The sequence below is a fragment of the Primulina tabacum genome, chromosome 9, assembly GCF_025594145.1.
Source record: "Primulina tabacum isolate GXHZ01 chromosome 9, ASM2559414v2, whole genome shotgun sequence".
In the NCBI taxonomy this organism is placed as follows: domain Eukaryota; kingdom Viridiplantae; phylum Streptophyta; class Magnoliopsida; order Lamiales; family Gesneriaceae; genus Primulina; species Primulina tabacum.
The window spans coordinates 5136702-5150427 of NC_134558.1; the positions used below are offsets into that span (position 1 = coordinate 5136702).

Below are 13726 nucleotides of genomic sequence, written 5' to 3' on the forward strand. Positions count from 1 at the left end.
TAATCACTGGGCTGAGTTCGAATCTAATTTTTTTTATCACTTAGTCGAGTTTTTCATCATTAGATCGAGTTTGAGTCTAATTTTTCATCGTTAGGTCGATTTTGAATTCAGCTTGGTTGAGTTTTTCATCTGAGTTTTTTATATTTGAGTTTAGTTTGAATTAAAATTTTATATTTGGATTGAATTTTTATTTTAATTCAATTTTAATATGAATGAAATTATCTTTTTAATATGACAATTAGAACAAAATTCACTCCGCTCCTTCATTTTTCTCCAGCGGAGCTTCTCTTCAGAAAAGAACAAAATAACTTCCCAAAATTCCTCTTTCAATTAATTAATCACGTATTTCATATATATATATATATGTAAATATACGTACAATTCATGTATACATAGACACACACACGAACATCGGTTGATTCACTAGCTGAAAGGAAACTGTCTTCAGCTCCTTCATTTAAATATCCATTCTTTGGACGAGGCTCAAAAGATCTCTTAACTGTAATATTTCCGATACTTTTCGATTTTTTTTTTTGCTGGATTATGTCATTCGTATGATTCAGGTAATGTGAATTAGTATTGCGTGTTTTTGTTTATTTTCAGGATTTTTTTTATTGATGATACGTGAATTTGGAGGTGATCTGCGTAGAGAGCTGATTGTATCACATGGATTGCTGTTTAGGCGTGTTAAGTAGATCTGTTTCTCTGTTTTTAATGTGCATAAGTTTAATGGTTTGATGATTTTGATTTTTGCAGGTTGTTTGGAAGATTTTTTTTCCCAATTTTGGGTGAATAAAAGCAGATTTGCTTAGAAGATTGAGGGAAACAATCAAAATAAAAGTAATATTTTTGTAGAGGATTAAGATGAAGAGGGCTAGAGACGACGTGTTCATGAATTCTCAACTTAAGCGGCCTGTTATCTCTTCTCGGGCTCAACCGTAAGCTTATTGTTTTTCTAGTTTAATCTTAATTTCACTATTTTGTAAAGTTAGTTGATTGATTGTCGGTTTTCTTTTTTGTTCTTAAAATTAATGAGACCTATGTTCCATTATCAAGCCTACAATTTTAAATGTGGTTAGAAACTATGGTAATCAATGAGTTGCATGTATTATGCTAGTCTTTGCATCATCAAATGTCTCAAAGTTGAGAGCTTTTTTACTCATGCTCTCTAGTTAAGGTTGTTTGGATGTTTTTGTTGGCCATAGTTATAAATCAAACAATCAGGTCGGTTTGAAGTATTCTTTCCTTTATTTGTATATCTATGCAATTGTTATGGCACCATATGTTATAGTATTACAACTTTTCAGAAATAAGTTCAATTCTGATACCTACACATGTAAAATTGCCTTTCTTTTTAGGCGATGTAAGTACCAATTCATAGTCACGAGTCTTTGCTGAATTGATATTTGTAAATGGCTCGATATCAGTTTTTAATAGAGCATTCCTATGTTCTTATTTATTTGAAACTTTTACTTTGGGATGATAAAGGCCCGGTCAAGCCCAGATGGTAACAACAAGCAGCACACAGAGGCTGACAACAAATGATGCATTGACGTATCTGAAGGCTGTGAAGGATATTTTTCAAGACAATAGGGATAAATACGATAATTTTCTTGACATCATGAAAGATTTCAAGGCTCAAAGGTGGAAACCTCTGCTTTCCTCCTTGTTTGTCACTGTTATCCAGCTATTCAGATTCTGTAAGCGTAGTGTAGTTATAGTCTGTTTACATGGTGTCTTTGCAGAGTTGGTACATCGGGTGTTATATTGAGAGTGAAGGAATTATTTAAAGGGCACCGACACCTAATTTTGGGTTTCAGTGCTTTTCTCCCCGTGGGATATGAAATCACTCTCCCTATGGAGGATGAACTACTTCCAAAAAAGAAGCCAGTAGAGTTTGATGAAGCAATCAACTTTGTAAACAGAATCAAGGTTATCTGCAAAAAGCATTGTACCACTGCAGTTATCTGCTCTGTACTTTTTCATTAGAATTCAATGTAAACCTCTTCTGCATGAATTGCAGACTAGATTTCAAGGTGACGATCATGTGTACAAAGCTTTTCTTGATATTTTGAATATGTACAGAAAAGATAATAAGTCAATAACCGAGGTTTATCAAGAGGTATTCCACTATAATTCATATTTCTAACTTGTTAATTACATTCTTAAAGAGTGAGAATAATGACATTTGAGATTTCAATTTTTTTTTTTGTAGGTTTCAGTTCTTTTTCGGGGCCATGCTGACCTACTTGTAGAGTTCACACACTTTCTACCAGATACTTCAGGTGATGCGTCTGTCCATTATACTCACTCTGATAGAGATTGCATACTACCACGGGATGATAGAGGCTCTCCCATGACCATAGCAAGGGCAAATCTTGTTGACAAGGTAGTTTTTTTGTGATTGTGTTGGCATTCATTATTTATGGTGGTGTTCTACATTTCTACTCACTTGTTCAAAAACCTGTTTTTCACACGCTGTTGATGATCAGAATGTTGATCACACTGATTCAGATCAGTGGAATTGGGTTGAAAAAGTGGAAAGAAAAGAAGACGGAGACCAAAACGAGTGGGAACGTGAGGACAATTTTAGTCATAAACGAAAATCTGCTCGCAAAGATGATTCTGCGACAGACCAGGTTTACCTAGGTAGTTTAAATTCTGCAAGCTATGTTCCTTGGTAATTGCATGTCCAGGGAAATAAACTTAATCCATGTCTTCAATTTGTTTGCGTATTGTTATAGAATCAATTCATCAGAACCATCAACCTTAACTAAGATTATGTTTGTATAACTTATTCTTGTATATCTGTTGAATCTTAATCAGTTTGTTCAAACTCCAATGATATGCTCATAGGAATATTTTATATGCTTGTAGGAATATACTCATAATGAATAATATTAAAGCTTGTTAACTGAAAACTTTCCATTTCACTTTCTGTTGCAGAATAATTGTTGTCCTGAGGGGATTAGGATATGAATATCTTCGGAATTTAAATTAGAGAGATTCATTATCTCTAAATCATGTCAATTTATTCTCAGGGGTGCAGGAGCCAGTGTCATCGTTCTGTGAGAAAGTGAAGGAAAGATTAAAGGATCCAATTAATTACGATAAATTTTCAGATTGCGTTCGTTCCTACAAAAGGAAGTTCATCACGTCATCTCAATTTCGTATTCTGGTGACCTTCTCTTGCATTCTTTTTGGCTTTTTTTCTTCACATATGACTTGCACGTGTCTTTTTATTGATACGTTCTGTATAAGGGTATACAGTATAACCTTTTACCATTTTCTGTTATGAACAGTTTGTGCTGTTTCCAAATTATTGTGCTTTGTGATTAATATCTATTGCTTCCAATTCATTCTCACAATTCTTTCTTTTGAGACCCCATGAGAACAAGTACCCTCTGAAATTACAAAACCTTTTATGTCCTGCATGTTCCTTGAGTTTGCAAGTTGAAAGATGTAGAGCCAAGTCATTCGATGATTTGATGCTCTATTCTGTAGAAAAATGAGTTAGAATTCTGCTGTAGGCTTGTTCTATAATCTGAGATCAATTTAAATCTCAACTTGTTGATTTTTGATTATGTGCTTACTTCATTAATGATTCTCTATGTTCTCCTCACCAATCCCCTTGTCAAGTCTACACTAATGGCTGTCACTGTTTCTCAGACTGCAGTAAACCTGTGGTGCATGTTGTCAACAACCACAAAGAGGACTACCAATGTTTCTTTTGTGATTTAAATGTCTATTTATTTTTATGTTTTTAATTCTGCAATGTCCTTGGTTACGGTTACTAATCTTGATAGAATTTTTTGGCTTCAGGTGGCTAGTTTACTAGGGAGTCATCCAGACCTTATGGAAGAATGCGAAGATTTCATAATTTATGTTGAGAAAACTGGTAAATATGTGACATTTGGTTTATCTTTAGTACTCTCTCTGACTGTGTCCCGTATATTTGTGTGCCTGAAAAAACTTTCTAAAGTGTGTCTCTGTAAAGGTTTTTCAGTATGAATGTACTAGATATATTGTGTGGAACATACTTAAATAGATTCGTCGTTGATCCTGATAGTGGTTTAATATGTTAATTATTTGTATGGTAACAAGTTTTTTCAGTGGTATTGCTAAATCAGACAAGAAATAACTGGATAGAAGTCTGTTACACATATAGCACCTCAAGAATGATGAATGGCATGTATTGTTGTAATCAATTTAGATAATTTCAGGATGCTTGGGGAACAATAAAACTATTGTTAGATCTTTAAAGGTGGAAGATCGAGATGCACATGATCATGATGGAGAAGGCATGGATAAAAACAAAGATCATGATATCAGAGAAAGTGAGAGATATGATAGGGGTATTGCCTTTAACCCTAAAGACGTTTCAGGACACAGGATGTCTTTATATGCAAGCAAAGATAAGTTGATGGCTAAATCCATTCATGAACTTGATCTCACCGACTGTGAGAGCTGCACCCCAAGTTATCGGCTTCTTCCGCAAAATGTAGGTTTATTTATTTAAATGTCTGTAATGAATCATCCAAATTTTCTACTCATATAGTATTGCCATTTCCGTAAGACAGTATCCGATTTCATTAGCAAGTCATAGAACAGAGATTGGTGCTAAAGTGCTGAATGATCGCTGGGTGTCTGTCACATCAGGAAGTGAGGATTATTCATTCAAACACATGCGGAAAAACCAATATGAGGAAAGTTTGTTCCGTTGCGAAGATGATAGGTGTGGACTTTCTCATGAGCTCTATTGTCACCACTTTATTGAAATTACTTCCATTTTCCTTCCACAGCTCTTTTTTGTTTTCTTTTCTATGTTGTCATCACTTGCTATTCCATGAGTTTCTAGTATAGGTACATTTATCCTTGCGTAGTATCTTAAACTGATACTATAAATTTCACATCTGAAGTGTTAATAGATTTTCAATAACTATTGGTGACTGTTCGGAGCTTCGTTTACTCCTTTTTCATTTTCTATATTGGAGATGAATATTGGTCCCTCGTGTATTTTTTTTTTCATTTTAATTTCAATTGGCAATCTGCCAGGTTTGAACTTGACATGTTGTTGGAATCTGTGAATGCAACAACAAAGCATGTTGAAGAACTCTTAGACAGTATTAACGTTAATACAAGTATGACAGACAGTTCATTTCGCGTGGAAGATCATTTGACAGGTTCAGCCAATGAGTGCCTGATGAATCCTCTAATATACGCCTTGCAATGATTTAAAGTTCATTTCCTTTTTTTTCCTCGTTTCAGCTCTTAATCTGCGGTGCATTGAGCGTTTATATGGGGATCATGGGCTTGATGTGATGGATGTATTAAGGAAGAATGCATTGCTTTCCTTGCCAGTTATATTAACCCGATTGAAGCAAAAACAAGAAGAATGGGCAAGGTGTCGCTCTGAATTTAATAAGGTTTGGGCTGAAATTTATCTGAAGAACTACCACAAGTCACTAGACCATCGAAGCTTCTATTTTAAGCAGCAGGATACAAAGAACTTGAGTGCTAAAGGTAATATAGGTTAAATTTTTTTGACTTGGTTTCTTATCACATTTTACAAGGCTATCTTTTAATTCATTCTTTGTTTTATTGTATGATGATTTCAAAATTACAATTAAGTATTAGAAAAGTATTAAAATGGTTCTACATGGTGACCAGTGAATAAAATGAAATTTGAGCCAGCTTTGTTTTCAGTCATGGATGATGCTTTAATGATTGGAAGCATCTTACACAAGTTATGATATACCTAATTTTTTCACTGATTACCATTTTATTGTCTTGAAATTTCATGCTTTGGAAATTTTATGTATCAATTGAAGATTTGTTGGATTTTGGGGGAACATTGTGCATTCTTGACTGTGTTATTATGGCATCTTTTGTTTGTTTAATTTTTAACTTTTGCCTTGTGTTTTTAAAAGTGACGGTGTTATCCAGTTGCCATAAACTTGATACGGTCTACTTCTTACTTGCTTGTTCAGTCTGCTGGCTGGAATTTTAGTGTTTATCGCTGGCGAAGATATTGTTTATCTTTAGCTTTCTGGATCGGGCAGAGTTTTTTGCATATGATGATTTTCATGCCCACGTTTTTTATATGATATTCTTTTTTTGACCTTCATTTTCAGTTTAATTTTCTCATCGTTGCTTTAAGCCACACACCTTTCTTGTTTGTTGTTCTTAGAATTTCTCATTTAATTCTCTTCTTCGGTTTTCACTTTCATCACCTTCTTATTCCGGCTTCTCCTTGCGGCGTCCAACTTTTTTCTCATTCCCCTTCATTTTTACTCACCTTGCCTGGTTTCACCAGATCCCTGTTTCATCATACATGTCAACACCAGTCTCCCTTCACATGGATATCCGCCTCTGAGTCATTAATCTGATTCTGGGTACCTAGAGTTTCTCTTTTTTTCTTCCATTATTTGTCTTCTCATCATAGTTGTCAATAGCCCCCGTAGCCCTCGCTATAACGAATAGCGTGGCGAAGCGACACCACTACCGCTACGCGCCATGGACTTTGCAATAGCGCTCGCTATCCTCGCTATTGGCACTATAGCGACAATCACGATAGCTCAAATAGCGGCGCTATTGCAAAACGAAGCTACATGCTTATTTTTTTTTGTCCTTTTTTTCTTCTTCTTCTAATTTTGGCTTTCTGGCATGTATTTACTTAGATTTTTGCTGGAAATTATATTTTTCTGCATTTTTTTGTTTTATTTCTGTGTCTTCTATGATATTTTAATGAAAAAACTTAAAATAATTTCAGGTTTTAGTATTTTACAATTAAAGTTGATGGAATATTATGCTAGAAATTAAGATTTTTGAATTGATGTTACTGTATGTTATATATTATAAATTTATATACTTATGACGTTTTACTTTTAAATAACCCTCGCTACGCTATTCGCTATGCACTATAGCCACGGGCAACCTTTGTGTTACGGGGCGCTATGCGCGATTGACAACTATGCTTCTCATTCTGTTTGGTTCTGAGTTCCTTAAATGCATAACATATTTTTTTCATATATATAATTTTCCTTTGTTGACTGAAGATCTATTTTTAAATTTAGTAAAGATCTAGACACTGACTTGGCATTTTTTTTTTTTAGAATTTAGATTTGTTCAATTACCTCTTTATGTATCTGAAGCATCTTGATTTCTCGCGTTGTTATTTCATTGTACTTCTTGTTAACATTCATCAAAAGTAAAGGTTAAAAATGGTTTGCGGTGGTTTCCGTAATTATATTCAAAAATCCTCAATCTGAAAAATCCCATGAGCCTGCCAGGAAAAAACTTTGATTCCGAAGAAAAACAGCGTAAAATAAATTATGCCCGCTCAATTTCGAATTTTGATTTTCCACCTTTTCACTGAAATGACAAATGGCCAAAAAAATTATGAGAAATGTGATTTCAACAAGTCTGACTCCAATATTTGTTTTTGTTTTGTTTTTGTTTTATCTTAGGTTGTGCTAGGACTGATGTATCTGAGATGATGAATTTCAAATTTATTGATTTCAAATTTCTTGACTTGCTTGTATGCAATAAATTGAAGTAAATTTCAAATCCACTGCATGTCAAGTTATACAATTTCAAAAGTAATTGTTATAGATTTCAAATACACCCTAAGAGATGTCATTTAAAATCCACAATTGAAATTCTTCCCCAAATCAAATCCATAAATCCGCAACCTACATATAGGACATAGCTCAATTTTTTTTTTTCATTTCTTTCCAATCTACCCACTACCTTTTCCTTTTAAAACATGTCGCATCCATAATTGATATTGCAGCCAACGGAAATGGAAACTCCACAGATAGTTTTGCAATTCTCGAAGATTGATCTATCGGTATTTAATATTATCATAAATTCATAATAACAACAAGATTCATACCAACAAGAAGTCATTTGGATACCTAATTGAGTTTCCTTTGGTTGCTTAGGAATTAGTTGTCTCTCTCTCTCTCTCTTTCTCTCTCTCTCTCTCTCTCTCTCTCTCTCTCTCTCTCTCTCATGTGTGAGTGTATTATCTCTTCCCATAAAATGTTGGTCTGAGTTTATACATCACACAAGTTTTGAATTTTATTTTCCTCCAGGTTGATTTTTGGCTGCCGCATTACAAACTAAGTAATAAACGTTATTTAGTAAAAGTTGTTGGATTTCTACAATTGATAATAGAGTCGAGTCAGAAAACATTGACTGATTTCTCCCTCTCCCTCCCTGTGTCTACTTCTATCTTTATTAAAAGCTAATACCATGATTTTTATTTACCACACATTTTCGTTGTGATTTTCTCCACATTCAGTATTGTTAGCCGAGATCAAAGAAATGAGCGAAAAGTACCAGAATGAAGGTGAAATGCTTCTCTCAATTGGTGCTGGATATAGGCAACCTAAACAACCTCATATGGAATTTGAGTATTCCGATCCTGAAATCCATGAAGATCTTTATCGGCTCATGAAATATTCATGTGGGGAAGTTTTTACAGTTGAACAGCATACCAAAATAATGACAATTTGGACATCCTTCCTTGAGCCGATGCTTGGTGTTCCTGCCCGTTCACACAGTCCTGACTCTGAAGATGTCAAGCGTAGCAATTATGTAGCCAAAGATGTGGCAGATATTGGTGTAGAAGTGAATGGTAGTCCTCTTGGTAAGGCAGTTTCAGGAAACTGCAAATCAGTGGACCTGTTGAAAAATGGTGATAAAAGTATTCCGACTGAACAATCTAGCTCCAGCAAAGAGCAGATGGGAAATTGTGGTGATGGGTTTAATATTGATGGTTCTCCTAATGCAGATTATTCCTCTTATAAGAGTGACTTCTGTATTGCATCAAAAGATGCAGTGATGCAGACTGATTGCAGTATAGTTTTTGCCGCATCAGGTGCAAGCAAACAAGCTGGTGTCTTTGAGCAAGGTGCTTCTGCCGAAAGTGGCATCAACGAGGAACATACTTCAAATAGGAAGAATGGTTTATGTTTAAATCTTTTCAATTTGTTGTCTGACTGATCTTTTTTTTTCGTTTGAGATGTATTGCGAAATTTAAGGCAACTCTTAATTATTGTGCTCTTTGCTATTGCATCAGGACCTGATGTTGCCAATTCTAATTATCCAATAGTGGCAATGCTTAGCGAAGAATCACAGGTATATGAGACTTTTGGGTGAAATGACTTCTAATTATGAGCAATCCTTGTATAAGTTTGGCTTGGGCATGATTATTTTGGTATTTGACATCCATCACCTTTGCCTTTGTCTGGTCGCGAGGAAATCTGATGAGGAAACTAATTAGATTTTAGAGAAAGATTATGCGAAGCGAAAGAAAGATGTAGGACAGTTATGTTTTTCACGTTTGTTTCAGAAAATTTCCTTTCAAATAATCTGGGGCTTTAAGAAAATTGGAAATTGTGAATATAGTACTTAATCACATTCAGATATATTCAGTTATTTTCTTAAAAATGTTGGGGGATATTAGATGATTGTTGGGAAAATGTTATATTTTCTGCTCCTCAACATGAGAACAGGAAACACAAAATATCATACTCACATAAATGCATGTTCAAGTAAGTAAAATGAACATGAGAACAAAAACATACAAATGCATACTTATAAACATACAGTGATGCGTGATCACTTATTATAAGTTGCTATTTGGTTATGCAATTATTTGAGATATGTTAAAATTTGAACTAGAAATTTGCTGTGATGTCAATGTTTAATTTTAATCATCAATTTTACTGGAAAGGTGGGCAATTCCTTACTCCAGCTTCAGAGGAGCATCTTTGCATGAATCAATAATAACTCCTCAGTGAACTGACCTAACAAGAAGTACCACCTACTAGAAGCAAATGGATTATGTTTCCTGATATTTATGATAAATAATCACTCGAGTTAGCTTAAAAGTACTACAATAAGGTAGAATCCTATACCTTTTTTTCGATTTCTTCTATAGTAGTGAAATGAAATAATGTAATAAGATGGCATAGAGCTGGAGAATCCTCGGATGCAGACAGATAATAAAAGACAAGAAAGATCAAATGGCATAGAATAAATTGAAAGGGCAGGGACATCGTGTGGCAGAGTAGAATATTGATCGATCACTTGAATTCGTATTAGGGGGTCTGGCACTGGCAGTTACTTCCAATCTAACCATGAAATAACTGTAATATATCAGTTCTCCCCACACTTTGTATAATCTCCTCCTTCCCCTCCAACCAGAAGCAGGTTTTGGATCAAATTTCAAGTCACTCTTTTATGTATTACTTCAAAAAAAAAAATTGTTTGAGGAATTTTAATGAATATATTGCTACTTTACAAGGGCAATGGGTCCATGTTTTGTTACCACTATAACTTACTCATCCCTCTTAACTTCCTGCCATATTATCTGTTACCCATCTAAGTATATAGAAGCTATTAACTTTTGACTAATTTGGATATGTTTTTTTCTTTTTCATTCTAAGTCATAGCTGCATTAAGAAGACATTCACTGTGGCTGAGTATAAAAGTTTTGGTTAAGAGGCAAATCACTTGACTGTTTCTAAGTTGTCTAACCATACTGTGTTTGATGGTACATTTGCCGCTGGGCTGAAAATGTTGAAGAGTTGTGTTAGATCAGAAAATGGAAATGATTTTCCTTGGAGCTCTTGCATGCACTCTAATGTTTGGTTATCAGTCATTTTAATATTTTATCAATGAGATAGTGATCTTTTTGTTCAATTGAACAAATTACAAATGTTTGTTGCATCTCGTCTTTAAATTACCAACAATCACTAGCAAAATGGTCAGCTTGTAAGGTGAACATAATTTATTTCATCACCTTAACTGGTAATTGAATGTTACTGAACAACGTTTTAGCATTTTCTTTATATTACATGAGATATAACTTCTCCTCTAGTTTATAGTTGACAAATTAGATTTCCATTAGCTCAGAAGCTATTTGAACATGCTTTCTGGCTTTTGTAATATGCTGATTAATCTTTCTGAACAATGGCGAACCAGATTCTGCCTTTGAGCAAATTTTGCACGTGTTCCCACTGTATTTTTAGTTTTGTATCTCATTTCATTTTTCTCTGTTGCCTGATGATGCTACAGGATGATGGTAGTACAAGACCTACTTCATCTTCAACTAAGATGGTGCACGAAGAAGTCAAAGCTCAGAACTGTAATGAAAAAACTGAAGGTAGCACTAAAAGTGAACGAGAAGAGGGTGAATTATCTCCGACAAGAGATCCTGAACAGAATAATTTAGCACCATTTGAAAATATTTGCACCGAAGCAGCACAAACCCCTTTTATAAGGGCTGGAAACACAAAAGGAACTGAATTAGAAATATGTAACAAGGATGCTGAAGAAACTGGGGCTAATGCTGACGATGAAGATGAAATGAGTACTAAGGGCTCATCAGACGGTGAGAATCTCTCTGAAAATGTTGATGCTTCAGAAAGTGAGTCAGCTGATGGAGTTGAGTGTTCCCCTGAAGAGCCTGATGAAAATGGAGAACATAATGAGAATGATAGCAAGATTGAAAGTGATGGAGATGTAGGCGGCACAGTGAATGCCCCTGACACTGAAGGGCTGACGGCATTTGCTGATCGTTTTTCACAGAATGCAAAACCTCTTACAATGAAAATACCCGTGGGTTTACTGGGAAAAGCGAAGAATTCAGAAATTTTTTATGGAAATGATTCCTTCTATTCGTTGTTCAGGCTTCACCAGGTAATGTGTATCTAAATATAGGATGGACATATGCTTTTTACAGGGTTCTTTGGGGCGTTTTAAGTAATTTTTACACCCTCTTTGGACTGATTACACTAATTTAACAGATGTTGTATGAAAGAATGCATAGCGCCAAGCTGCACTCTTTATCTCCTGAAAATAAATGGAGGATTTCAAGTGATGCGAATTTAACTAATTCGTATGCTAGGTAGTTTATCTAGACTTTTTCTTAGTTTTCTTTCACTGGAGGAAGCACATTAATGACTGTGGATAAATCCTAAACCTGAAATTCTTGCAATTTGGCGCAGATTTAAGGATTCTCTACACAGTTTACTGAATGGCTCATCTGATAATGCAAAGTTCGAAGATGACTGCCGTGCTATAATTGGTGCTCAATCATACATCCTTTTTACCATTGACAAGCTGATACATAAACTTGTCAAGCAGGTGATTGGAACATATTCTTCTTTGTCCCCTACTTTGTCTTTGTAATTGGTTCTGCAGTTTGTAACCTATGTACCTTGGTATTTGCAGCTACAAACGATTGCAACCGAGGAAATGGAAAACAAACTCCTCCATCTATGTGCATACGAGAGATCCAGAGATAATGAAAAAATTTCAGATGCAATTTATCATGAGAACGCCTGTTTTCTTATTCCTGAAGATAACCTGTATCGAATAGAATGTGTAAGTTCATACCGATTTTTCGTTTTGTTTCTCAATTGAAATGTTGGTAACCTGATAAAACTATTATTTTCATTTTACGAATAAGCCTAGTTAAATCTACAATCTGATAAATAAATATGCACTTCATTGCAGTTGGCTTCTCCTAGGCGTCTAACCATCCAGCTCATGAAAAATGAGAATGATAAACTTGAAGTGACTGCTGTCTCCATGGATCCCAGTTTTGTCACATATCTGAATGATGTCCTCTTATCAGTTCCTCCAGAAAGAAAAGAAAAATCCGGGGTATTCTTGAAGAGGTACGATGTGGCTGAAAATTGTAAATTACGTGTTTTCATATCCATTTATTGATCCTGATGTAAAATCATCAGAAATAAAAAAAAATGCACGACTGGAGACGAGATTCATGACGTGCAGAAATCCATGGAAGGACTTGTAATCTATAATGGCCTGGAAAGTAAGGTGGTTTGCAATACATTGAAGGTAATAGTTGTTCCAAAATTCTAAATGTGCTTTTATTTCTCATAATTATTTATGCAAATTGAAAAACCTTTAATCTTTGAGCTAATTTTTGTTTGGCTTGGCATGCTTTAGGCGGCTTATGTTTTAGACACAGAAGACTTCCTCTATCGGACAGGAAAAAGGAGGAAGATTTCAAATCAGAATGGCTCGTGCACTGATGCTGTCAATGGAGCTTCTAACGGAGTTTCCAATGGGTATTCTCACAGAGTCAAACGTTTTCGCAAGTTGATGTTTAATTGATAAGTTTATACTTTTCATAAAAGTATGCCTTTCAATTGTTTCTTTGAATTTCACTCGTTCTTGGTTCGGTTCGGTTTCAATGCTCCAATGCACTGAAGTTTGCACGTATTAATGGTGAATGATTTTGTTCGATACACAGGTGCAGGAAAGGAGTAGATCCCAGAGAAGTAAACTAATTGAACTTTCTTTTATAGTTTCCAGATTAATAATGAAGGCAGTGAAAGGAAGTGATTTTGGCACCACATGTGTCAATTTCAATCTAAAATATAGAAATTTGTTCACTTACGTGGAGTTGTATGTTTTGTTGGGGGTAACAGTAACATGTGGAGTTATATGCCTTGTTTTTACTTGAAATGAGTTTTTATTATTGTAACAATAAGTAAGTTCTGAATAATAACTATTGATTTATGATTAGAAAAAACATGCATATCGCACGTGGATATCTAGGAAGTACGTGTGTTGCACATGAATGGTTTTGATTGAAAGAAGCACGTGTGTTGGTTAACAATCACCATCGATTTATTATTAGAAACACCTATGTTGCACGTGAATATAGAGGACGCAC

At 34.9% G+C, this 13726-nt stretch overlaps 1 protein-coding gene across 7 annotated transcripts; it reads left to right on the forward strand.

Annotated features, from left to right (window-relative positions):
* Positions 1-286: 286 nt before the first annotated feature.
* On the forward strand, positions 287-13293 carry LOC142556824 (paired amphipathic helix protein Sin3-like 4). 7 transcript variants are annotated; one of them, XM_075668328.1, is made up of 23 exons: positions 287-563; positions 757-938; positions 1489-1644; positions 1746-1932; positions 2024-2122; positions 2216-2389; positions 2493-2649; positions 3042-3178; positions 3823-3898; positions 4224-4501; positions 4581-4735; positions 5056-5183; positions 5269-5523; positions 8309-8704; positions 8801-8974; positions 9089-9147; positions 11092-11715; positions 11823-11923; positions 12024-12162; positions 12250-12402; positions 12535-12698; positions 12771-12882; positions 12994-13293. In XM_075668328.1, exons 2-23 carry the CDS (start codon positions 865-867, stop codon positions 13159-13161), a joined length of 3966 nt encoding a protein of 1321 aa, XP_075524443.1. In that variant the 5' UTR covers positions 287-563; positions 757-864; the 3' UTR covers positions 13162-13293. The 7 variants fall into 7 exon arrangements, with proteins under 7 accessions (XP_075524443.1, XP_075524437.1, XP_075524436.1 ...); XM_075668322.1 differs by having other exon boundaries at positions 287-576; positions 769-938; positions 8309-8974; XM_075668321.1 differs by having other exon boundaries at positions 8309-8974.
* Positions 13294-13726: the final 433 nt, after the last annotated feature.